We start from the raw sequence: 25,735 nt of genomic DNA, 5'->3' as shown, positions 1-25,735 counted from the left end.
AGATTGTGATGGGCACAGCAGACCACCACAAAGTAGGAGACCCTCTGGGGGGTGTACAGCAGGTACCACCAGAGCGGTCAAGGCATCGGAACTGCATTTTCAGCAGGCCAATGTACTGCTTGATAACAGCACGGAAGGCAGCATGGGACTCATTATAATGGGTCTCCAACTCGGTCTTAGGCCTCCGGACCAGCGTTGTCAGCCATGACCTGAGCCGGTATCCCTTGCCCCCCAAAGAGCCAACCTGTCATCCTGGAGTGATCGTCGAAGACACCAGGGATATCCAAGTCCCCAGGACGTAGCAGTCATGTACGCTTCCTGGGTAGTGCGCGCACACGTGCATGACTCTGAGGTGGTGGATGCACACGATCTGAATATTCAGGGAGTGGAACAACTTGCTGTTAATATAGGGCGCTCCCTGATGCCCCAGTTGTCGCAGGCAGACATACGTGCCATCGGTCGCCCCCTGAACCTGGGCAATGGCAGAAAATGCTGCAGCCCGGGCACCTTGGTGGGCCTGGTCCAGCTGGAATATATGCCCTGGCGTACAGAACTTCCCGGATGCATCTGTGGGCGGAAGATTGCGTCATGCCTCACCGGTCCTTGCTCGAGCCCTGGGATGACCTTGCGACATAAGGGTTGAGGGCTGCAGTGACCCTCATGGCTACCGGAAGTGGGTGTCCTCCTCCATGGGGTGCCAAGTCCATGATGATGTGGCACATGTTCTGCACTCTCTCCATGCTGAGGTGGAGTCTTCTGAGGCACATGGTGTCCGTTAGCTCATTGAATGACCAATGACGCCTGTACACCTTGGGCCGTCGCTGGCCTTCCCTTAGGAGTCTCTCCTCAGTCTGATGGGTGGCAGGGTTGTCAGGGTATGCAGTGGTCCCCTGCACATAGGGTGCTGCCTCCAACCTGTTTTGGCTTTGCTGCCATCTCCGGCATTGCCCACCTCGGCTGCCACAACTAACACGAGGGCAGCCACGGCGGGATTGATTACAGCAGACATCATTATATCTGTAAGGGATTGGAGAAGGAGAGAGACCCACAATCATTTAGGGCTTCCATGCTGGGACCCTCAAATCCTCTAAGTCCCCCGACCTTTACCTGTACCAGTGAGTGTACAGGGAAGCATGTGTGTGAACGTCAGTGCGTGCATATCGGTGACTGAGCACGTGCATAAAGAGTATAGGTGTGAATGACTGCACGTGTATGCCAGTCAGAGTGCACGTGCATGACAGCGAGCAGTACAGACCACCAGAAAAGGTCACACCAACACAGGGCACAGCGGAAGGAGAGAAAACACCCCACCTTTTCTCTCGTACATGTAATTTGCCCACAGCCCCTACATCAGTGGACCTGCATCAGTGAAAAGCCATTTGGTGAACCAACCACCAAAAGGTCTCACTTACCTGGAGCATAGCGGAGGAGGGAGAGAAAGCAAAAACCATCTCCCCCTCTCCAGCACTGGCAGCGTCTTTCAGCAACTCCCAGGCCACAGAGGCTGGAGAGGCTGCAACTGGCAAAAAGATATTCCAGTGACATGGTATCCATGATACAATTCCGACCCCCCCATCGACAAATACACAACAAACACAGTGTAAAAGGAAACCAAGGAACACCAGTGACCCACACGGCTCCCATAACGGGAGCAGCAAATGGCTACTGATCATAAAAATCGCTGGTAGTCCAAGAAAGTATCCCGGTGCAATCTCCAGGCTGTGCAGTTGAGCCGGGCCACCGCCCCTCCTCTCCTGCAGTATTGGTGTCTGATCTTCCATCGCTACCCTGTCTGAGGACTGGGCCACAGGAACACAGGGGGCATTAATGGGTGACCCACAGGTTCAGAACAGAACACACGGTCAACAAACCAAACAGGCCTTTAAAAACATCCAGATTGCTCGAGCAAGCCTTGCTGCATCCTCAGCCCGGTAGTAGGCCCACCAAAATCCTCCCCTCGTCGCACTCCAGATAAAAGAGACAGAAAAGCAACTATCTTCTTTCCTCCTTCCCTTCATCTAGAAAGCAGCAGGTAAGCCCAAGGGGAAGAGGCAGCAGGCAAGCAGAGAAGGCAGCAGCAAGCAGCAAACTCTCAGCTACAGCAGCCTCCAGGAATTTGCAACCACCAGCAGGAGCAAACAACAAAGACAACCTGCTGCTATGAAGTCCTATCACAGCTATCCAAGCTAATTCCCCATTTGAAATAGCCTTCAGCTGTGCAGTTAGAAGCTGCTCACATTTAAAGGGGTGAAATTGAATTTCAGGATCGAAGCCGGATCAGGGGTCTGTACTGGAAGAGTCTTGTAGGGCAAACATGCTGCAGCTGTGGTCGTCCCTGTTATGGGTCTCCACAATATTTTTAAAAATGATTTGAAGGCCACACAGATGCAAAGCCCTTCACTCCCTTGGCCCAGGGGCAAAACCCGACCTGAATGCTCCATCTCCTTAACCAAGCCCAAACCGTCCCCCCAGACCACCACCGCCCCCCAGCCCCGCCCCAGCACTGGGGCAGCAGCTGCGTGCCGGAAAATGGAAATGGCTACTCATCTCCTCACTTCCCCTCAGAAGCCATTGTGCCAGCTTCCCGGTTTTGAAAAAGAGCACTAAAGGACGCCCAGGTGACGTTGCGCTGGTGAGTTGAGCAATTTCACGGAGGCCGCTGCATTCTACTTCAACCTCGTTAATGAGATTTGAAATGAATGCAAATGAGGGTTAATGATATTCTCACCATTTTTGGGCATGATCTGGAACTCACCATCAGCAGGGGGTTGGGTGAATCGCAAAATGGGTTGCGCTCACCATAAATCTTGATTTTGGTCTTTCCCGCTATTCAACCAATTCTTCCAGATCCACTCTGGGCGCAATGCAGTGGTTAAATCGTGACCATTGCAAGAATCATGGAAAATTCATTTTTTTTGGATAAACCATTTATTTTCATCAAGGGCTAGGCAAGTTAGCATTTTGTAATTGAACACTTCTACTTGGGTGCTCAGTGTTAAAGTACTCGCAGAGGTAAGCACAGAATGGTCACATGCCTAATGAAACTTGCTGGGACCGAGAATCAATCCTTGGTCTACGTGGTGTATTTCAGACGTAACAATGGCGGAAGTGCAATAGAAAGGCTTCAAATTAGTCTGGAACTTGGTCAGGTTGTAAATATTACTTCAGTTCTTTTTCAAACTCTGAATATAGAATGGGATGTAGAAAAGGAGCTAAATGAAAAATAATAAGGTAACCTCTTTGCTTTTTAAATCAATGGAAAGTATATTTAATTTTTATTCTTGGCTCTAACTTTATCTGCTTATCCATTCAGTTATCATCTTGAAAACAATTTCCGGTTTGCATTAACTGACATGCAGTTTTTAATTTAACCATTGTAATTTGACAATGATTACAGTTACTCATAGAATGCTTTACAGTTAACTCATAGCATGAATACAATATGGGTAGCAGAAATATTCATTAACGTTGTAACCATCCATGTTTATAATACCATAACCTTTATTAAGGAGTCTTTATGCCTCTTATTTCTGTTAATCATTCTTGTCTTCCCTTGGATTTCTTTAATGCTTCAATTTTGTTTATTCCACCTCCTATTTCATATTGTCTAAATCAATTTAACTTTGAAGTATCTTATAATAACAAGAATAATATAATAATAATCTTTATTATTGTCACAAGTAGGCTTGCATTAATACTGCAATGAAGTTACTGTCAAAATCCCCTAGTCGCCACATTCCAGTGCCTGTTCGGGTACAATGTCCAATTCACCTAACAAGCATGTCTTTCAGGACTTGTGGGAGGAAACCGGAGCATCCGGAGGAAACCCACGTAGACACGGGGAGAACGTGCAGACTCCGTACAGTCACCCAAGCTGGAATCGATCCGGGGACCCTGGTGCTGTGAAGCAACAGTGCTAACTACTGTGCTACGATGCTGCTTGGAAGCTAAACTGACAGGTACTGTTGCCATTGACTATTTTCTTTCCCTTCAATTACTCATCTGTTAGGATACCGGATGAAAACCCCCAAATATTTCTTCAGTTTGTAAAACTGTGAGGAAACGAAACTTCCGCTCAGGAGTGATGACTCTGACCAATAGATATCCTTTACAAACTTTAATTTAAACACAGAATTAACCACATTAAATCAAATAAATGTCAATTGTAAGTTAAACAGTTCTTAAATGAAAGGGAAATATTTAACTTACTATCTACACCTGCGACTATATTGCAATTAACCAACCCAATAAAATTCAAAGTTAACAATCGGTATTGCTTGCAATTAAGTCTATGCAGACCTTTGGAGAGAAAGACCCTTTCATGAACAACCTGACAATCCTTCTGTCTTGTCAGTTTCAAATCCAATTCAAAACTGTTGTTCAACTTAAAATCTTCGAGCAGGTTGCAAAACTGCAGACCGACCTGGCTCCTCCCTTAAAATTACATCATCTGTATCCCACTAAGTTGTCTATGATCTGCGTAGGAAGGACTATACACCACTCCCTTATAAATTCTCTACACCCCAGGGAATCTCCAGCAATCAAAACAATATCCCATTAGCCATCTATATGTAAACAAGTAAATGGTTAGTGTTGGATTCAACAATTATAGAGGGGTTCCTTTAAGAGAATTAGTTAAAATACACTGTAAAATAAAATTATTCTTAAATTATTGAATTTGTAGAAATATGATCATGTTATACAAATTGGGGTAGTACGGTGGTGCAGTGGGTTAGCCCTGCAGCTTCATGGCGCCGAGGTCCCAGGTTCGATTCCGGCTCTGGGTCACTGTCCATGTGGCGTTTGCATATTCTCCCCGTGTTTGCATGGGTTTTGCCCCCACAATCCAAAGATGTGCAGGCTAAATGGATTGGCCACGCAAAATTGCCCCTTAATTGGAACAAAATTAATTGGGTACACTAAATTTTAAAAAGAAAGTCATAAAAATCGGCTAAACTCTTGAATCCTGACCATGACTGTCAATAGATACTGACAAATGTTGCAAAAGATGTACTGTATAGAATCGATATGAGAGTACATTCAATGAATTTGCAACAATCTCATAACTGAGACCTAGGAATTTGACCATGGGACAGGAAGCATGAGAAGGATAATTAATTTAGAGTAATTGATTAATGTCCAATTAGCCAATTACCTATTAAGTCATTTTCACTTTCCTGAACGAATCAAGGGGGGGGGGGTGGGTCTCAGCTGAGAATTAGAAGCAATGAAAGTAAATAAGGGGCTAAACCATCGATAAGGATTCCCATAAGAATTTGTTCCGTATGACTGATCGGTAGAAGAATTTTAGCCTTCCGAGATTCTTCAACCATTCATGATTACTTTTTTAAAAAGCCTTTTGTTGAAATGATTTTTATTTTGTAATTCTGGAGTTACTTTTATCTTGAACCTTTTTGCTTCACTCTTCAGTATCTCAAGGATTTTTCAACGTACTCTCAAAAGTGTTTTGATTTAATTTTGTGCAAATGTACCAAATGAATTATTGAAAATAAAGAGTGCTTGGACACTTCAAACCGTACTGGGTGCCTTATCCTGAGTACGAGATAAAAGGTGATAATGGTTACCTCACTTCTACGACTTCTTACTTACAGCTTTAGCAGACACACTGCCTGTATATATTTTAATAATATTGCAGCAACAATTATAAAATATAATTAGGGGCAGCAGGGTAGCATGGTGGTTAGCATACATGCTTCACAGCTCCAGGGTCCCAGGTTCGATTCCCGGCTGGGTCACTGTCTGTGTGGAGTCTGCACGTCCTCCCCCTGTGTGCGTGGGTTTCCTCCGGGTGCTCCGGTTTCCTCCCTCAGTCCAAAGATGTGCGGGTTAGGTGGATTGGCCATGCTAAATTGCCCGTAGTGTCCTAATAAAAATGTAAGGTTAAGGGAGGGGGGGGGGGGGGGTTGTTGGGTTACGGGTATAGGGTGGATATGTGGGTTTGAGTAGGGTGATCATGGCTCGGCACAACATCGAGGGCCGAAGGGCCTGTTCTGTGCTGTACTGTTCTATGTTCTATGTTCTATAACATATAACAATTTTGGCATTAATCACAGATTGAACTCACCACTGTCCTTCTTCTCCCTCTTGCAGTACCTCAACCACTTCACCATTCTGCACTGCAAGCTCCTCACTTGACTTAGTTTCATAATTGCCCTCTACTCGGAACAGACTTTGAGCCTGAAATGAAGAAATGTACGAAATGTAGACACATGATAAGAATCAAAATGCAGTACGTAGCTTATCGAAAGTAATGTACAATATTAATATTGACTGCAGTTCTGAAACAATTGTGGTGCTATGTCAGGAAAAATGGTCATTTACCAACCAATTAATTGAAAAGTGACAAAGAGATTGCCTTAAGAATGGAAATGAGGCAGCACGGTGGCCTAGTGGTTAGCACAACCGTCTCACGGCGCTGAGGTCCCAGGTTCGATCCTGGCTCTGGGTCACTGTCAGTGTGGAGTTTGCACATTCTCCCCGTGTCTGCGTGGGTTTCGCCCCCACAACCCAAAAATGTGCAGAGTAGGTGAATTGGCCACGCTAAATTGGCCCTTAATTGGAAAAAATAATTGGGTAATCTAAATTTATTAAAAAAAAGAATGGAAATGAAACTAATTATTTGATGGGGTCACATTTATCAATTATATAGTGCGCGATCGAACAGTCTTTTTGTGCCCGAATCGGCGACGCAACAAGGCCTATAAATCTTGTGAGAAGGGCAGCACGGTGGCACAGATATTAGCACTGCTGCCTCACGGCACCGAGGTCCCAGGTTCAATCCTGGGTCACTGTCCGTGTGGAGTTTGCACATTCTCCCTGTGTTTGCGTAGGTTTTGTCCCCACAATCCAAAGATGTGCAGGCTAGGTGGACTGGCCACGCTAAATTGCCTCTTATTTGGAAAAAAGTATTTGGGCACTCTAAAATTTAAAAAAAATCTCGTGAGAGACCTCTCGTGAGATTTGCGACACTTGGAACGCTGGGTGTGATTCAGATTTACATATTTAAGTGAGCAGTTAGGCTCATTTAAATATGTCGGCACCCGATGCTTCTGAGGCCGGGGAACGAACGCCCCCCCCCAACCTGGGAAACCTCGCCATGGTGCCATTTAGCACTAGTCCACGCAAACGTAGACCAGATGCAATTGCACCTGGAGGGTATCCTAGGTCTTTGGAGGCTCCCCCCGGTGGTCGGGCTCTGGGCAGGGTCGTACCCTGGCCCTTCCGTTGCCAGCCGGGAACCTTGGCACTGCCAGCCTGGCACTTGGGGGTAGTGATTCAGGCACCCTGGCAGTACAGCTCTGGCGCTGCCAGGCTGGCAGGGGCATTGCCAGGGTGCCAAGCTGGCCATGCCAAGGTGCCCAGATGCCAGATTGGCCATGCCAAGGATCGGGCCTCGGGGTGCCCTGTTCTTATGAGGTGGTGAGGGGGAGATCAAGGATCCTCTAACAGGTAGCCGAGCCAGTGACTCCATGTCCCAAAAATAATCCTATGAAGTATGTGTGGTAGTATGACTAGGGGTATTACGGTACCTGGGTGTTTGAGCTGCCATTGGCCCAGGTATCGTGTGCCTCTTAGCCCGATTGGCTAAGAGGAAGGTAGCTCCGCCTATGAGGCAGGGTATAAGAACCCGTGTGCCCCGGCAGCCAGCCATTCTCCTGTACGTCTGCTGCTGGGTTCACTTCTTGCTAATTAAAGCCTTTCGTTCGGACTTCATCTATGTTTCGTGTCCATTGATTGTGCATCAGTGTGGGTAAAATAATTGAGTTGTTTCATGCAATGTCACATGCTCAATGGACATGGAATAAAGTTCATAAAGGATGTTTCAACTGAAGAAAATTGCAATAAATATTAATGTGATTGGCAAGCATTTGCACAAAGAATTTTTGCAATTGAAATATTTGAGGAGAGATGAATAAATTGCATTCATTTAAGAATGCAGCACAATTGCATGTTGCAAACTATTGTGAATTGAGACTGTATCCTACATAAGGTCTATTCAAAAACACGCAGCTCACCAAAGTCATTCAAAATAGTGAAGTAAAACAGGAAGGAGCTGGCAATGTTGTTTTTAAGTGTTAATGCCTTAAAAAAGTAGTTTGCATGTTAACGCCATGTATATGCTGTCAGAAGCATTTTGCACACATGTTCTAATAAAGTATACAGTGTTTTCCGTAAAAGCAAAATGACACGCATTTGATGAGAATACATGTGGACAGGTGAAGGCTCTAACCAAACTAGGGAGCTTACCGCCTTTGACGTGGCCACAGTGAAAATCATCGAGAGCCACACAGAAGGCAAGGGATTGATAAAGCAGAAAGAGGAATCAGAAGTTAAAGTTATAACTATAAAGCCAATATATATACTGTCTGTGAGGAGTCTGCACATTCTCCCCGTGTCTGCGTGGGTTTCCTCCGGGTGTTCCGGTTTCCTCCCACAATCCAAAAATGTGCAGATTAGGTGGATTGGCTATGCTACATTGTCCTTAGGGTCCAAAAAGGTTGGGTTAGGTGGGTTTACAGGGAGAGGGTGAACGTGAGGGGACAGGGTGAGGATGTGGGCTTAGGTAGGGTGTTCTTTGGGCAGCATGGTGGCACAGTGGGTTAGCCCTGCTGCCTCACGGCGCTGAGGTCCCAGGTTCGATCCCGGCTCTGGATCACTATCTGTGTGGAGTTTGCACATTCCCCCCCGTGTTTGCGTGGGTTTTGCCCCCACAACCCAAAAGATGTGCAGGCTAGATGGATTGGCCATGCTAAATTGTCTCTTAATTAGAAAAAATGAATTGGGTACTCTAAATTTATTTTTTAAAAAGGTGGGGTGCTCTTTCCGAGGGCCGGTGCAGACTCGATGGGCAGAATGGCCTCCTTCTGCACTGTAAATTCCATGTGCAGTTAGGCAAACAAGTTTAAAGGGGCCAGGCACTCAAATAAATCGCTTTCACACTCCAAACAAAAGTAGAAAGTACTTTGTTGTAGAAGGTACTTTGGTGGAAGTAGGCTGTCTTGGCGATAGGGAGAATACAGGATTAGAAGCTCAGCTCAGCATCGAATAGGATGTTGAGGTTGTAAATAATCTTGTTCAGTCTCAGAGATCCCACCGTTTTATTCAGCTTCTTGCCAAAGTTACTGTAAAACCCAGGAGAATCCCTGTGGCATTTCAAGGCCCATACATTAAATAAAGGCTAAGTATTAATTGTACTCAAAATACACACAAACACATGGCATGGCATCCAATCAGATTTCAGCTTGAACATTGTCCTTATGCAGCACTCTTGCCAAATAACTGAACAACTTTACCAACAATGAGTGTCAATCAAGAACATCCATAGAATTCCTACAGTGCAGAAGGAGACCAACATCTTAACTGAGGTCACAATAATATGACATTTATTTAACATCTATTTTAAAAGTGAGGTTGGTTGATCAATCTTCTGTTTTCCTTTGTAATAAAAATGCACTTACAGATTTAATAGATACTTCTTCATCCATATCGGAATTGGAAAGTTCATCCATACTTGAAGGAATAGTTTCAAAATCTTCTGAAGTGTCTAATGACGGGATTGGTTTGCATGACCAACCTGCAATTACAAATTAATACATTTTGTTAATTTATATCTGCTAAGAACAATTGCTATTTACAACTTAAATGTAGAAAAACTTCCCTCTGAGAGTTCTGATATCCTCCATTCCTGGTCCATTATGATTCCTCAATTTTCTTTGCTTTACTAATAATGGTTACGTCTCTAACTTTTTAGGGCTTAAGGACTGGAATCCCCACCCCAAACTTCTCTCTCCTTTTGGATGTTCCTTTTGCCCCTATGGCCAAACATCTGGGGCTGGATTCTCCGTTTGGAAGACTGAGGCGTGAAAACGGTGGTGTTTTACGCCAGGAAAACGGGCGCAAAACGGCCACCGATTCGCTGTTTTGCTGAGGGCTAGCAGGGAGGCAGCGTGGAGCTCCCAGTTCTAGCTGCCGATACGGCCCTGAGCATTTCGGGTCTGTGGCCGTGCATGCGCATGGCAGCGGCCAGTAGCGGCTGCACTGTGCTCCATGGCAGACTCAGGCTGCGGACCCGACCACAAAAATAGTACCCCCTTCGGCCGCTCGCACGCCCCGGACAGCCTGCCCACAGTGCTCCAGCCCCGAGTAGAGCCCTCCTCCGATGTGGCAGCGGCGGACTGAGTCCGCAGCCACCATGCTAAATTCACGACGGGTGAGACCATGAAAATCCCACGCCATTGGGAATCCGGCCGGTTTGGGACGGAGCATCACAAGGCGGGTCTCAGGCAATGGCTTGTGGCTATGCATATGTGGCGCGGCATACTCCTAGAGTACGCTGCTTTTCAGGGTGCGGAGAGTCATGAAAGTGGCGCCGCCCACGATATTGGCGTCATCGGGGATTCTCCGCCCCTCGCCGAATGCGATTTCGGCATCGGGGAACAGAGAATCAAGCCCAAGATATTAGTGGATTAGCAGAATGAGAGGATTTCTGCAGTCATGAAGCCATTCCGCTTGAGGAAAGACAAGTTAAGCTGTGATGATGGCATCATCCCATGGGGAGCGAGAGTAAATGTCCAAGTGCAGGGGTGGGAATTGGTCCTTGCTGGGCAATGCCAGTATTGAGAGATTAGTGAAGCACTACAGTCAGTACCAGTTACAGCAGACGTTACTTGCTGCATTCGTTTTTTTTAATAAATTTAGAGTACCCAATTCATTTTTTCCAATTAAGGGGTAATTTCATGTGGCCAATCCACCTAACTGTTTAGGTTATTAAAGGGAAGCTTCAGGTATCTAGGCATCCAAGTGGCGTGGGAATGGGACCGGCCACATAAGTTAAATTTGGCCCGGCTGGTGGACCAAATGAAGGACGATTTTCAGAGATGGGACTCGCTGCCGTTGTCTCTGGCTGGGAGGGTGCAAACGGTGAAGGTGACGGTCCTCCCGAGATTCCTATTTGTATTTCAGTATCTCCCCATCTTTATTCCGTGGTCCTTTTTTAAGCGGGTCAACAGAGTGATCACGGGCTTCGCCTCAGCGGGCAAGACCCCGCAAGTAAGGATGGTAATGCTCGAGCTGAGTCGGGAAGAGGGCGGGCTGGCGCTGCCAAATTTGAGCAACTATTACTTAGCGGCTAATATAGCCATGATCAGGAAGTGGGTGGTGGGGGAGGGGTCGGCATATGGAAGTGGCTCCATGTAAGGGCATCAGTTTGAGGGCGTTGGTAACTGCACCTCTGCCGTTCCCGCCGGCACGGTACTCCACCAGTCCAGTGGTGGTGGTGACCCTGAGAGTTTGGGGCCAGTGGAGGCGGTATGTGGGAGCATCGGCCTGAGCCCCAATCTGTGATAATCACCGGTTCGCCCCGGGGAGTTTAGACGGGGGTTCCGGTTATGGCGGAGAGTGGGGATTGAGGGGATGAGGAATATGTTCATAGAGGGGAGCTTTCCGAGTATGAGGGCATTGGTGGAAAAGTTTGGGTTGGTGACTTCCTTCGTAAACAGGTGTCAACCTTCCCGCTCCTACCACTAAGGGAGATTCAGGATAGGGTAGTTTCCAGAGGGTGGGTAGGAGAAGAGAGCGACTCGGACATTTATAAGGAGCTTATGGGGTCGGAGGAGATGCAGACCGAGGAGCTGAAGCGCAATTGGGAGCTGGGAGGTGAGATAGAGGATGGTCTATGGGCGGACGCGTTGAGTAGAGTCAACCCGTCCGCAACATGTGCCAGGCTCAGCCTGATACAATATAAGGTCGTTCATCGGGCTCACATGACAGTGGCCCAGATGAGCAGATTCTTTGGGGTGGAGGACAGGTGCGCAAAAAGTGCAGGAGGACCAGCGAACCATTTCCACATGTTCTGGGCATGTCCGAAGCTTTGGGGAGTTTGCAGATGTCATGTCCACGGTGTTAAAAACAAGGGTGGCGCTGAGTCCAGAGGTGACGATTTTCAGGGTGTCGGAAGACCTGGGAATCCAGGAGGAGAAAGAGGGAGACGTTCTGGCCTTTGCTAACCTGGTAGCCTGGAGACGGATACTATTAGCTTGGAGGGACCCAAAGCCACCGAAGTCGGAAACCTGGCTATCGGACAAGGCTAGCTTTCTCTGTTTGGAGAAAATCAAGTTCGCCTTCAGAGGGTCACTGTTAGGGTTCACCCAGTTCAACCGTTCGTCGACTATTTTGTAGGAAATTAATCATCAGCAGACAGTGAGGGGGGGGGGGGGGGGGGGGGGGGGGAGTAGTTTAGATTAGAGTAGGGGGGTCAATAAGGGAGGGATCTGTACGAGAGGCTTTTGCACTATGTTTATGATTTCAGATTTCATGTATATTGTATATTTTGTTGTTGTTACTATACCAAAAATACCTCAATTAAATGTTTATTAAAAAAAAAATGTTTTTTGCTCCACGGATGCTGCCATTTTCTGTTTATATTTCAGGTCCTGCACTTGTTTTGCTGTGATGTGATTTTGGAAACAAAGGTTAATTGACATCCAATTAAGGGAGGCAGTGGAGGGGAGAAGATGTGATCTTTACACAGCAGGCCATATGTAACAGACAGCTTGTTATTATTGTGGTGACTATTTCAACCAACGGAGAACAGCAGGGCAGCCCCATGGTTCTTCAGTGCCTCCCTTGAGTTTATCCTGGAGAAAGCTGGAGCGAGGAGAAGTCTTCTGTGCCAGGACGACGCCAGCCAGCAAAAGAGGCAGGGATGGCTGGAGGTGACTCATGCTGTGAGTAGTTGCAGCATTGTGAGGAAGATGTGCAGTCAATGCAGCAAGCGTTTACTAGTTTAACCAGGGGCTGTATTTCATGTTCCCCTGTGGGATGTTTTTGGTGGGGAGGGCACATGAAATAGAGTGAGTGCCCACCCAATCACCTTCCCGCCCAACTCTGAGCTCACCCCCGAAACTGCCAGCCCATCCACCTTATTAATATAAATAATCAAGGTTCAAATGAGCTTGTTGACAAGCCAAGTGACCCCAGTGATACACTGCTCATGCCATAGAATGATTTGTTGAATTAAACGTCTAACAATATGATGCACGATCAATTGTACAAAGACTAAGGTTGGATACAACAGTGGCTTTCTTGCAGTAAGATGTGTGGCCTCCCACAGCAGGTGGCGAAATGGCTGCTGAATAGAGGACACGCTCCTCCTACTGGGCGGAGCCAGCAGGCAGGGGCTACCGGCGAACCTGTAGTACAGGTCCTACCTTACATCACCTAATACAGGTGTAGCAGTGGTTTATCACATTCACCCCCCTGTTAAAAATGAGTCGGGCGGGGGTGGTGGAGAACTATATAAAGTAGTGAATTTATGTACAGCGTACAAAGAAAAACAATGTCCTTTGAAAGTCCGGTGCCAGTTAGAGATTCAACAGGTCTGGTGCCTTGACGTTCCGCTGGGAGCGACGTAGCAGTGGCGGCGATGTCGGTGCTGGCGATGTCGATGCTGGCCTGATGTTGGATGACTCCAGGAGTGTGTCGTAATCCTCTTCATCCTCTGGCGTGGGCAGGGGAAGGAGGGATGGTCCTGGTGGGGTAATGTTGGGAGCGCCGGGGGAGGTGAGGATGCCGCCGGGCCGGAGAAGTGTGTATGGGTGGAACCTGCTGGTGCCAGGTCCCTGAGGGAGACAGTATCTTGGCGGCCATTGGGGTACGCCACATAGGCATACTGGGGGTTGGCATGGAGCAAGTGCACCCTATCCACCAACAGGTCCGCCTTGTGGAGTCGGACGTGCCTACGGAGCAGGACTGGTCCTGGAGCTACGAGCCAAGACGGGAGCGACACCCCGGATGTGGACTTCCTGGGGAAGGCAAAAAGACGTTCATGGTGTATGTTATTCGTAGCAGTGCACAGTAGTGACCGGATGGCCAGCGAGAGGCGGAGAGGTTCCTAGACCGTAGGGCCAGCTGGACGGCCCTCCAAACTGTCCCACTCTCCCTCTCTACCTGCCCGTTTCCCCGGGCATTATAGCTGGTCGCCCTGCTGGAGGCGATACCCCTGCTGAGCAGGAACTGACGCAGCTCATCACTCATGAATGAGGATCCCCTGTCACTGTGGATGTAGGCGGGGAAACCGAACAGAGCGAAGATTGTGTTTAGGGCTTTGATGACGGTGGCAGACGTCATATCGGGGCATGGGATGGCGATGGGGAATCTGGAAGACTCATCGACCACACTGAGAATATAGGTGTTTCGGTCGGTGGAGGGGAGGGGCCCTTTGAAATCCACGCTGAGGCGCTCACAGGGTCGGGAGGCCTTCACCAGGTGCACACGGTCCGGCCGGTAGAAGTGCGGCTTGCACTCCGCACAGACCTGGCAGTCCCTGGTGATTGTCCGTACTTCCTCGACGGAGTAGGGCAGATTGCGAGCCTTGACAAGATGGTACAACCATGTGGCCCCTGGGCGACAAAGGCTGTCGTGTAGGGCCCGGAGTCGGTCTACTTGTGCGCTGGCACCTGTACCTCGGGATAGGGCATCTGGGGGCTCGTTGAGTTTGCCGGGGCGATACAAAATCTCGTAATTATAGGTGGAGAGCTTGATCCTCCACTGCAAGATTTTACCGTTTTTGATCTTTTTGATCTTGCCCCGCTGCGTGTTGTTAAACATGAAGGCTACCGACCATTGGTCAGTGAGGAGAGTGAATCTCCTGCCGTCCAGGTAATGCCTACAATGCCGCTCAGCTTCAACGATAGCTTGGGCCTCTTTTTCGACGGCTGAGTGCAGAATTTCTGAGGCATAAAGGGTGCGGGAAAAGAATGCCACGGGTCTGCCTGCCTGATTGAGGGTGGCGGCTAGTGCGATATCTGATGCGTCGCTTTCTACTTGGAAGGGCAGTGTCCCGTCTACTGCGTGCATCCCAGCCTTGGCTATATCAGCTCTGATACAGGCGAAGGCCTGTTGTGCCTCGGCCGTAAGGGGAAAGTGGATGGACTGAATGAGTGGGCGGGCCTTGTCCGCAAAGTTTGGGACTCACTGGGCATAGTAGGAGAAGAACCCCAGGCAGCGTTTGAGGGTCTTGGGGAAGTGGGGGTGGGGAAGCTCCACGAGGGGGCGCATGCAGTCGGGATCGGGATCGGGCCCCAGAACTCCGTTCTGGACCACATAGCAGAGGATGGCTAAGCGGGTTGTGCTGAACACGCACTTCTCCTTGTTGTAGGTGAGGTTGAGGAGAGTGGCGGTGTGGAGGAATTTGGCAAGATTGGTGTCGTTGTCCTCCTGATCGTGGCCGCAGATGGTGACATTGTCAAGGTATGGGAAGGTGGCCCGCAAACCGTACTGGTTGACCATTCGGTTCATCTCCATTTGGAAGACCGAGACCCCGTTAGTGAGGCCAAAGGGAACCCTGAGGAAGTGATAGAGACGACCGTCCGCCTCGAAGGCAGTGTATGGATGGTCCGATTTCCGAATGGGGAGCTGGTGGTAGGCGGATTTGAGGTCTATCGTTGAGAAGATCCGGTACTGCGCAATCTGATTGACCATATCAGATATGCGTGGGAGGGGGTACGCGTCGAGCTGCGTGTACCGATTGATGGTCTGCCTGTAGTCCACGACCATTCTGTGTTTCTCCCCAGTTTTAACGACTACCACTTGGGCTCTCCAGGGGCTGTTGCTGGGCTCGATGATGCCTTCCCGAAACAATCGCTGGACCTTGGACCTGATGAAGGTCTTGTCCTGGGTGCTGTACCGTCTGTTCCTGGTGGCAACGGGTTTAAAATCCGGAGTTAGATTGGCAAAGAGGGAGGGTGGGTCGACCTATAGGGTCGCGAGGCCGTACACAGTGAGGGTGGTAGGGGCCCGCCGAATTTGAGGGTAAGGCTCTGGAGATTGCACTGGAAGTCCAGGCCTAGTAGTAGTGCAGCGCAGAGATTAGGAAGGACGTAGAGGCGGAAGCCGCTGAATTCTACGCCCTGGACCGTGAGAGTGACTGTGCAGAACTCCCGGATCACGACGGAATGGGATCCGGAGGCCAGGGAGATTCTTTGATTGGCGGGGTGGACCACGGGGGAGCAGCGCATTACCGTATCTGGGTGGACGAAGCTTTCGGTGCTCCCGGAGTCCAGCAGGCAAGAGGTCACGTGACCGTTGATTCTCACACTGGTCGGAGCGGTGGCCAGGTTGTGCGGATGTGACTGGTCGATTGTCACTGAGGCGAGCTGCAGTCGGTCGTTGCTGGCGTCAGAAGATGGAGAGCGTGGGGGGCCCAGGTCGTGGAATGCTGTCGGCGTCCATGCCCCGTGGGGAAGACAGGATGGCGGCGCCCATGGGCCGCAAGTTGCGGGGGCTGGACAGGATGGCGCCACCCATGGGCCGCACGTGGACTGAGGGGGTGGAAGATGGTGGCGCACACTGGCTGCTCGCGGCCCCACGAGGTGAAGATGGCGGCACCCACTGGCTGCGCGTGGTCCGGGGAGGTGAAGATGGTGGCGCCCACTGGCTGCGTGTGGTCCGGGACGAAGATGGCCCATTGTGTGTAGGTCAGGGGGGAGGGGGCGATAATGGCGACTGCATGGGCATGGCACGCTGCGGCGAAGTGCCCCTTTTTGCCGCAAGCCTTGCAAATGGCAGTGGGGGCCGGGCAGCTTTGGCGGGTGTGCTTCTGCTGGCTGCAGAAGTAACATCGGGGACCCCCGGGGTGCGCGGGTTGGCGTGTGGCGCAGGAGTATTGGCTGGGTTAAGCCCCGGCTGGGGCGGCCGTCTGTTGGATCCATGAGGGATAGCAGGGTTGGGCCGCGCGGCCGGAGGGGTAGGCTTGAGCATTACGTGAGGCGACGGTCATGGAGAGTGCTAGCTTTTTAGTCTCAGCTAGGTCGAGCGTGACCCCTTCTAGTAGTCTTTGGCGTATGAGCTCCGACCCAATCTGCGTTACAAACGCATCGCGCATAAGAAGGATGGAATGTTCGGTGGCCGTAATGCCCTGATAGTCACAGTCCCGGACGAGTGGGATTAGGGCCCGCCAGAAGTCTTCTATGGACTCACCAGGGAGTTGAGAGCGAGTGGCGAGTACGTGCCTGGCGCAGAGTGTGTTCGTTTTCTGTGCATAGTTTTCTTTGAGGAGCGCCATGGCGTCTGCGTAATTCGGGGCATCCTGGATAAATGGAAACACGTTGGAGCTCAACCTTGAGTACAGGATCTGTATCTTCTGAGCCTCCGTCGGAGGGGTGGTCGCTGAGTTGATATATGCCTCGAAGCAAGCTAGCCAGTGATTAAAGTCCTTTTTGGCGTCGCTTGATTGCGGATCCTGCTGCAGGCGATGTGGTTTGATTCGGAGGTCCATCTTTTAGAAAATCTTACTGCAATAAATTGATGCACTATCAATTGTACAAAGACTAAGGTTGGATACAACTGTGGCTTTCTTGCAGTATGATGTGTGGCCTCCCACAGCAGCTGGCGAAATGGCTGCTGAATAGAGGACACGCTCCTCCTACTGGGCGGAGCCAGCAGGCAGGGGCTACCGGCGAACCTGTAGTACAGGTCCTACCTTACATCACCTAATACAGATTGTAATTGAAAATACAGAAAAATGTGTCATTTGAAACATGGAAGTCTGGCAATATCTGGTCTGAGAGAAATCTGAGAGGATACAGGGAAAGATCCCACAAAAGGTTAATAGCAGCTGCAAAGAGCAGGATTATAAAATGCAGATTCTTTCTCACAAGCAGTGAATCACTGTTCACCATTTAGATTGTCAGCCCTTTTTGGTATAGGGGGAATTCTAAGAATAGTGGTGAGTTTTCAAAAACAAGGTGTAATAGTGGTTTACCACACAATAACCATGAAACCATTGTCAATATTCATAAAGATCCATCTGGTTCACTGATGCCCTGTAGGGAAGGAAATCTGCCATCCTTACCCGGTCTGGCTTACATGTGACTCCAGATCCAAAGCAATGTGGTTGACTTTTAAATGCCCTCCAAAGGTTTAAGGGCAAATATTAACCCACATCCCATGAATGAAGAAAAAAAAAATCAACTGCATTTGCTTTTGGAGGCAAGTTCCCATGACCACATTCTTATTTCAATCCTTATCTTGGGCATAATTTTACGAACAAACAGCAAAGTGTCGTTATTGGTGGAAACATTGGGTGAATCACGTTGGCACAGGCAGCGCGATCCGGATCGCAATCTTCAGGCACTTTGTGAATTTCTTTTTTCCCACATGATAAACATTGCCTGTGGCACGGGGCATCTGATTCACCCACCTGGGTGCCATCTGTGGCACTTCAATCATTTAAATGGCTCCACAGCACTCACTTTCATTCAAGGCAGGGTGATGGCTGCTTGAAGATCAGCTCCCATATTCTCAGAGGGAGCACTCGCTCGATTGCTGGACGCCGTGGAGGAGAGGCGGGCCACAATTTACCCATGAGTTGGCAAGCAGCCTCCAGGAAGTTAATCAATCCATCTGGGCGATGGTGACAGCACTGGTCAGTGTCCGCAGCCTCACCACGAGGACGGGGATCTAATGTAGAAAACTAATGAATGACCAACTGAGATCTGCAAGGGTAAGTGCCCTGTCTTCTCCACTTGGCACTCCAACCTTTCGTCAACCCCCAGAATGTCACGTGAACCCACATGCCATCACCTTGCAGGTCCTCAGCACTCAACCTCCCAGAATTCTCCTCAAAGCCCCCTGTTCAGGACTCCTCCCTGCTTAAGCACAGTTCCCACACATGCAGTTTGACTTGACCTCTGACCCACCAGGCAGCTGGCTCACATTATCCTCTTTTGTGTCCCTGCAAGGGAAAATTGCTCATAACCGGAGAGAGAGAAAGGAGGGGTGGAGGTATGTCCGAACTATAGGTCATGACTCCTTTTGGAGAGAGAGTCATTGAACCAAGAGGGAGGACCAGAAGCGGACCGACACAGAGAGCGAGGTTGGCCTGCACCAGAAAAGTGAAGAGCCACTGCACCTTCATCTAGATAACTAGTGTCATGTGAGGTGTTTGTTGTCCAAACACTTTTTATTTTAAATTTAGAGTACCCAATTAATTTTTCCAATTAAGGGGCAATTTAGCGTGGCCAATCCACCTAGCCAGCACATTTTTGGGTTGTGAGGGCGAAACCCACGCAAACACAGGGAGAATGTGCAAACTCCACACGGACAGTGACCCAGAGCCGGGATCGAACCTGGACTCGGCGCCGTGAGGCAACACGGCTAAGTTGTTCAAACACTTGACCAGGCCATGTATTAGAACCATGTCCCTTGCCTTGCAAGAAATGGAGGCTAGTTGGGTGTCTATTCATCACGTGAGTTCCACCATGCCTCAGGCTATTGAGTGCATGAGCTTCTCCATTGAGAGAATGGCCAACCTTGTGGAGAGTGATAAGTTGCATCACTGAGTGGGTGCAGCAATAGTGTGCTGAAATGCACAGAACATATGACACTTTCTGGAGCATTAAGTGGTCAGTGGCACTGTTGGCATAACGATGCATGGAGAGGATGCCAATTGCGTCCCAGTTAGCGGTTCCCTCCAATGACCCTGTGAGTGCTATCAAAGGACTATTGCTGTCACAGATGATGATGAGGGTGGGCACACTTCATGGGGTGCCATCATCATCTGTATCCTTGCCCTTCTGAGTGAGGGACTATCTATGCAGCAAAACCCAGTGATGGAGATTACTCCCCGTGCATTAACACTGATGCAGCAACCAATGGAGGGATCTGCATTGGCACCTCTACAATGAGGAGGATTGGCACTGGCATCTCAATCTGCATGGAGAAGATTGCCCCCATGGGCACTACCCTGTATGAGCAGCGTTGTTAATTGCACTTTCTGGGTCACTAGAATGTCATTTTCTGTGATTGCTTTCAGTAGTTTATTCAATAAACACGTCGTTGCTTATACCCAAACTTGTTTGTTTCAATTATGTGATGGCAGTAAACCCAATAAGGGATGATCCCTTGAAACAGAGATGAAGATGAATTTCTTCAGCCAGAGGGTGGTGAATCTGTGGAACTCATTGCCGCAGAAGACTGTGGAGGCCAAGTCATTGAGCATCTTTAAGACAGAGATAGATAGGCTCTTGATTATTAAGGGGATCAAGGGCTATGGGGAGCAGGCAGGAGAATGGGGATGAGAAACATATCAGTCATGATTGAATGGTGCAGCAGACGCAATGGGCCGAATGGCCTAATCCTGCTCCTATGTCTTATGGTCTTCTGAACTGTCACGGCTTCCTGGAGTGCCCTGTTTTGCCCTGATGATCTCTTCAGGCTTACAATCCCTCGCCAAGAGTCCCAGCATTCGCAGCCCAGGAATCTCTGCTCATGCAAAGACAACTGTGTGCCAATGCAGGAGTGCCTCTCTTTGCTTCATTCTGCAGCTATAACTGGCTCCCCGCTACCTTGATGCCATCTTCTCCTCATTCAGACCTATCATGGTTCCTGTATATCCTTTCAAAAGAATTGGCCCCTAACAAGATGAGACATGATTTGCTTACATCAATAATGCTGGTCCTGGTGTCACAACCTCACCATGGTTAATGGTAGCATTCATCAATCAATTATGATGGTCAGGAGACAGAATTTCTAGAATTATAGGCAAACGCCGAAAACAACATTCAAGTTGGATAGGAACAGAGATATATAAATTGGCAGCTTAATTGGCTGCACCCTAATTCATAAATGTAGTTACATTTTTCTCCGTTGATATCCAAATGAGCAAAGTACTGGTATCAGCCAATATATGAGCACTTTCATATGTCGGCTGATTCCATTAATCACTCTTAGCTGCTAAATAAGACAGCTATGTACAGATAATTTTGGACAATACTTAGGTCGGCAAACAACCTCAATGTTATAGTGCGGCACTGTTAGCACTGTTGCTTCACATTGCCAGGCACCCGGGTTCAATTCCCGGCTGAGTCACTGTCTGTGTGGAGTCTGCGCGTTCTCCCCGTCTGCATTCCGAATTCTCCCTCAGTGTACCCGGCGGCTAATAAAGATTATTATTATTAACGTGACAGGATGCTTTTTCCCCTTTCCTAACCTACAAATTCTGCGGTCTGTTTTGGTGCCTCAAATACTATGCTCAGCTCAGTATAGATGGCAGAGGCAGCCATCTGTCATATTCAGCCAGGTAGCTGGGTCCCGCTTCCTGATCTCGCCACCAAAATATTTGCACATTGACAATGCATTATTATGCAGCGGTGCTGATCGGTGGTGTGAAATTGTGAGCCTGCCTGGCTCCACTCAATGTCCTACTATCCTTTTAAAATTCTGCCCCTACTGTCCATCGGGTTACCTGATTCCTCAGTGAATGGGAACAGAATCCAGAATTCAGGGAAATAGCAAAATACTGCAGATGCTGGAATCTGAAACAAAATCAGAAAATCCTGGGACAATTCAGCAGGTCTAGCAGCATCAGTAAGGACTCCATCCTCTTTCTAAAAATCTCAGCCAGGATTTTCCGTTTGGGAGAGTAAGTGTTCCCGCTGGGACTGAATAGCTTGCGATTCGCATTTGAATGAAATGAAAATGAAATGAAATGAAACTGAAAATCGCTTATTGTCACGAGTAGGCTTCAATGAAGTTACTGTGAAAAGCCCCTAGTCGCCACATTCCGGCGCCTGTCCGGGGAGGCTGGTACGGGAAACGAACCGTGCTGCTGGCCTGCTTGGTCTGCTTTAAAAGCCAGCGATTTAGCCCAGTGAGCTAAACCAGCCCCTGGTTCCGTGATTCAGGACTTGCTGGCGAGAATTGGAAGCAATCCATGCCCCAGCAGGCAGTATAGGGCAGCACGGTAGCACAGTGGCTTCACAGCGCCAGAGCCCCAGGTTCGATTCCTGCTTGGGTCACTGTCTGTGCGGAGTCTGCACATTCTCCCCATGTCTGCGTGGGTTTCCTCCGGGTGCTCCGGCTTCCTCGCACAAATCCCGAAAGGTAATTTGGACATTCTGAATTCTCCCTCTGTGTACCCGGACAGGTGCCGGAATGTGTCAACTAGGGGCTTTTCACGGTAACTTCATTGCAATGTAAGCCTACTTGTGACAAAAAGATGATTCATTAAAAATTAATGCCTGGAGCTGCAATTACCGCTAAAGTGCTAGAGAACGGGAGCTGTTTTTAAGCACTCCACTCACCACACACTCACTGCAGCCATGACGATGACTCAGAGAAGTCCTGCTCCCAGATTTTGGGGGTCCAATGCCAATGCCTATGAGGAGGGACACTCCCTTTTACCCAGGGATTCAAGCCTGCCCTCTTGAACAGCACCTGGGAGGTGGTGGCAGAGGCAGTCAGTACTGCTGGTCTCACCAGGAGGTCACTTACAGGACAGTGTGCAGTCAGCAGTTTGAACAGCCAGGAGCCTGTAAGCAGCAGCAAAGGGGTGGGTTTAACTCCACATACTGCAGCAATGGAGCTGAGCCAAGCCACCCTGATCCTGAGCCCACGGACATGGCGCCAAGTTGTTGTCCGTTACTGCCCATCCCCAGCAACCCTGACAATTTAAAATGTTTTTTTTTTAGCCTCCCGCTCACCCTCAACAGTCATGGCGCCCTAACCGCACTTGTAAATACTTGCACCAATTCGTGCCCGTGTGAGACTTCTGCCTTAGAGGGGCGGAGCATTGTGGAGGGGCGGAGCATTGTGGAGGGGCGGAGCATTGTGGAGGGGCGGAGCATGAAGTGTCCGACCCCTAATGACATTTAAAGCCATACAAATGATGGCTTTGCATGAACCCGCCACTGAGAGACCAGAGCATGGTGATGGAATGGGTACCAGGCACAAATTATGTTTTTCTCATTGCGCCCAATCGCAATTCTCGCTGCCGATGGCGGGAAGTGGGGAATTCACGCCCTCAACTTTATCCTGTCTCTAAAAAACAGCTGGGGGTACTAGAACTCAGGGATTATGTGTTTTGAAGGAGCAATGTAAGGTTTTGGCAGCCAAATACGCTGTTAAACAGACGAGTGCTGCAGTGTTTCACTGTTTATTGTTGTACACTAGTAAGAAGCACAGTCCACTTTGGAGAATGTTTAGTAATTTCAGAACAAACTGCAGCGGTTTTCCTAATGACGTTGGACTGGATTCTCCGATATTGAGGCTATGTCCGGAGCATGTGTCCAGTCTTACGACTAAAAAGTCCACCCAGTAGGGGGCTAGCAGCCGCGCCACATAAACCCTTACCTGCAGATACGGACGGAGAATTACCGGGTCCGTGGGCGCGCATGCGCACGGTGGTGACCTGCAGCAGTCGTCCTGTACAACATGCCTCCAGCTGCGTGTGGACCCGGCCTGCCGGATGGTGCACCCCTTTAGACTCCTTCGCCACCCCCGGACTACCCCCCACCAGTGCCCCCATCCCCCACTGAAGCCCACCCCGGCCAGCGGAATGGCTCCCCCCTCCCCTCCACCCGACTGTGGTGGCGCTGGACACAGTCCACAGCTGCCATGCGAGGTCCCCCAAAACTGTGAGCACGCGCACCCCTCTCTGTCGGGATGTCTGCCCATTAGGGACGGAGCATCGGGAGAGGGTTTCAGGTGACGTCCTGGGGCCATCTGAACGGCGTGCTGCCTACTCAGCGCTTACGCTGTCTTTAAGGGGGCGGAGCATTTAAAAAGAGCACCGCTCCTGATTTCGCCGTCAAAACGGATTCTCCGGCCAATCGCCAACTGCGATTGCGGCGCCGGCAATCGGAGAATGCAACCCGTTGTCTTTAATCCAGCAGCAGCAACATCCCCAAAATGACATGCTCCCAATGATTGGCACTCAATAAACTAGGCTGACTTTAGAAACCGAAGTCAAGTAGGTTGAAAACCAGGAATTCTTTGTTTATCATATGCCAGTTGGTTACCAGTAGATGGCGCAGGCACACTTCCGAAAGTATTTTCTTTAGCCAGTAGTGTATAGTGTTTGGAAACTGGTCTGTCTCAGTACTTAAAGCAGAGTGAATTACTTTTTCTATTTCCCCCCAGTGGGATACAATAAACTGTATTTGTGATGCATATGAGCTGCATTATAAACCTTATCAACTTTGCTGCTGTTGCCAAAATATTGCTCATGTATAAGAAGGATGGATTTCCAAACTGTATTATATTTGGGCAATTAAAATGTCCTTATGCATTGCCAACTAACTGTGCTGTAATTTGGTGCACTAAGGTAATGCCTGAGAACTAAGACTATTTAATTGGCCGTTTATCTCATTGCTGTGAGAGCTTGCTGTGCAGAAATTGGCTCCCACATTTCTTGCATTGCAACAGTGGTCACACTTCTAATATACGTAATTAGCTGAAAAATGCTTTGGGATGGTCTGGGCCGTCATAATGTTCTAAATGTAAGTTTCTTTCCCCTTTCTCTGTTTGTTGTCAATGCAAAGTGGAGTTTCTTTTCAGCATTTCTGTGCCGGACACATTCATCATTTGCCAAAGGTATCAAACAGATTAGTGCCAGTCACAAAAGGAAATCCTTGACCCCTCTAAGCGGTCGATCTTTTTGTCAATACACATTTGCTGAGTGAAGATTTTGTACTCAGGCTGGATTAATTGATCAGAAAGGCAAATTGCGCAGCGATGGATTTCACGGTGTCAGAGGTACTATAGGTTAGGAGGGCAGCAATATTTACATGAACTCGGTTTATCTCTTCACACTTGCTGCCGGAACTACTGAATGTCTGCCGTATTTTCTGTTTCATATTTCCAGCATTTTGCTTTTGTTGTAAGAACATTTAAAGGGCTGTGATAAGCATTGACACCAATGTCACAAAGCCTGCTGTTACAAACCATTCTTTTTATTTTTAAATTTATATTCCTCTATCCAATGATTGAATATTGAGCTCTGTGGCTTTGCCATTTTAGCCACCTTATCCATTCAAGGCAAATATCCATGGAATTTCCTTTGGGGATTGTGCTCATTCCATATTACTTTTTGCAGGAAGAGGGCGAAGGAGAGAGAAACAAAGTAATGCAGGAGGTGAACAGTACCCACCTCACTTCAGAATATACACGCACCTCAATTCAGAATATACCTTCCATAATAGGATCATATATGATCCTGAGGGGATTTGACAGGGTGGGTGTGGAGGGGATGTTTCCTCTTGGAGAATCCTGAACTAGGGATCACTGTTCAGATATAAAGGATAGCCCATTTGAAACGGAAATGAGGTGAAACTCTTTCACTCAGAGGGTTGTGAGTCTTTGGAACTCTTCCTGAAAAGGCGATGGAAGCAGTTATTGGCATACTTTTAAGGTAGAGGTGGATAGATTGTTGGTAAGCAAGGCAGTGATTGGACCATTTGTGACCAATAGCTCCATATTATGCAAATTCTTCTGAGGAATAGTCTAGGACTTGAAGTGTTAATTCTGTATCTCTCCGAATAGATGCTGGCAGATCAGCTCAGTTTTATCAACGTTCTCCGTTCTTGTTCAATATTACACATTTCATTTCCTTTATGCTGCCACAATCCCTTCAATATTAGATAAGAAGATAGACAAGTGTCTTGATCAGGGGTGGGCAAACTACGGCCCGCGGGCCGCATGCGGCCCGCCCAAGGTCTTTATGCGGCCCACCAAGTCATTTAAAAAAAAAATTTAAAAATTTTTATTTTTTTATTTTTTATTTTTTATTTTTTTTTAAGGTTAATGGCGGGGGGGGTGGCTGTTGGGTTACTTACTGGTATAGGGTGGATACGTTGACTTGAGTAGGGTGATCATAGCTCGGCACAACGTCGAGGGCCGAAGGGCCTGTTCTGTGCTGTACAGTTCTATGTTCTAT

The 25,735-nt window shown here is 48.6% G+C and overlaps 1 protein-coding gene across 11 annotated transcripts in view; it reads right to left on the bottom strand.

Moving 5' to 3' along the window:
* Positions 1-25,735, bottom strand: part of mcf2l2 (MCF.2 cell line derived transforming sequence-like 2) — a 465,252-nt gene that overhangs the window by 5,873 nt on the left and 433,644 nt on the right. For all 11 annotated transcript variants that reach the window (XM_038816480.1, XM_038816477.1, XM_038816487.1 and 8 more), the window contains 2 exons: positions 9,480-9,595; positions 6,086-6,198 (listed from right to left, as the gene is read on the bottom strand). In XM_038816480.1, the coding sequence (XP_038672408.1) occupies positions 6,086-6,198; positions 9,480-9,595 (229 nt within the window). The remainder of the gene's footprint in view (positions 1-6,085; positions 6,199-9,479; positions 9,596-25,735) is intronic.

The sequence above is a fragment of the Scyliorhinus canicula genome, chromosome 13 (genome assembly GCF_902713615.1).
Source record: "Scyliorhinus canicula chromosome 13, sScyCan1.1, whole genome shotgun sequence".
NCBI lineage: Eukaryota > Metazoa > Chordata > Chondrichthyes > Carcharhiniformes > Scyliorhinidae > Scyliorhinus > Scyliorhinus canicula.
Note: the sequence above shows the minus strand (reverse complement) of the source record. Positions and strands in the feature narration are given on the sequence as shown.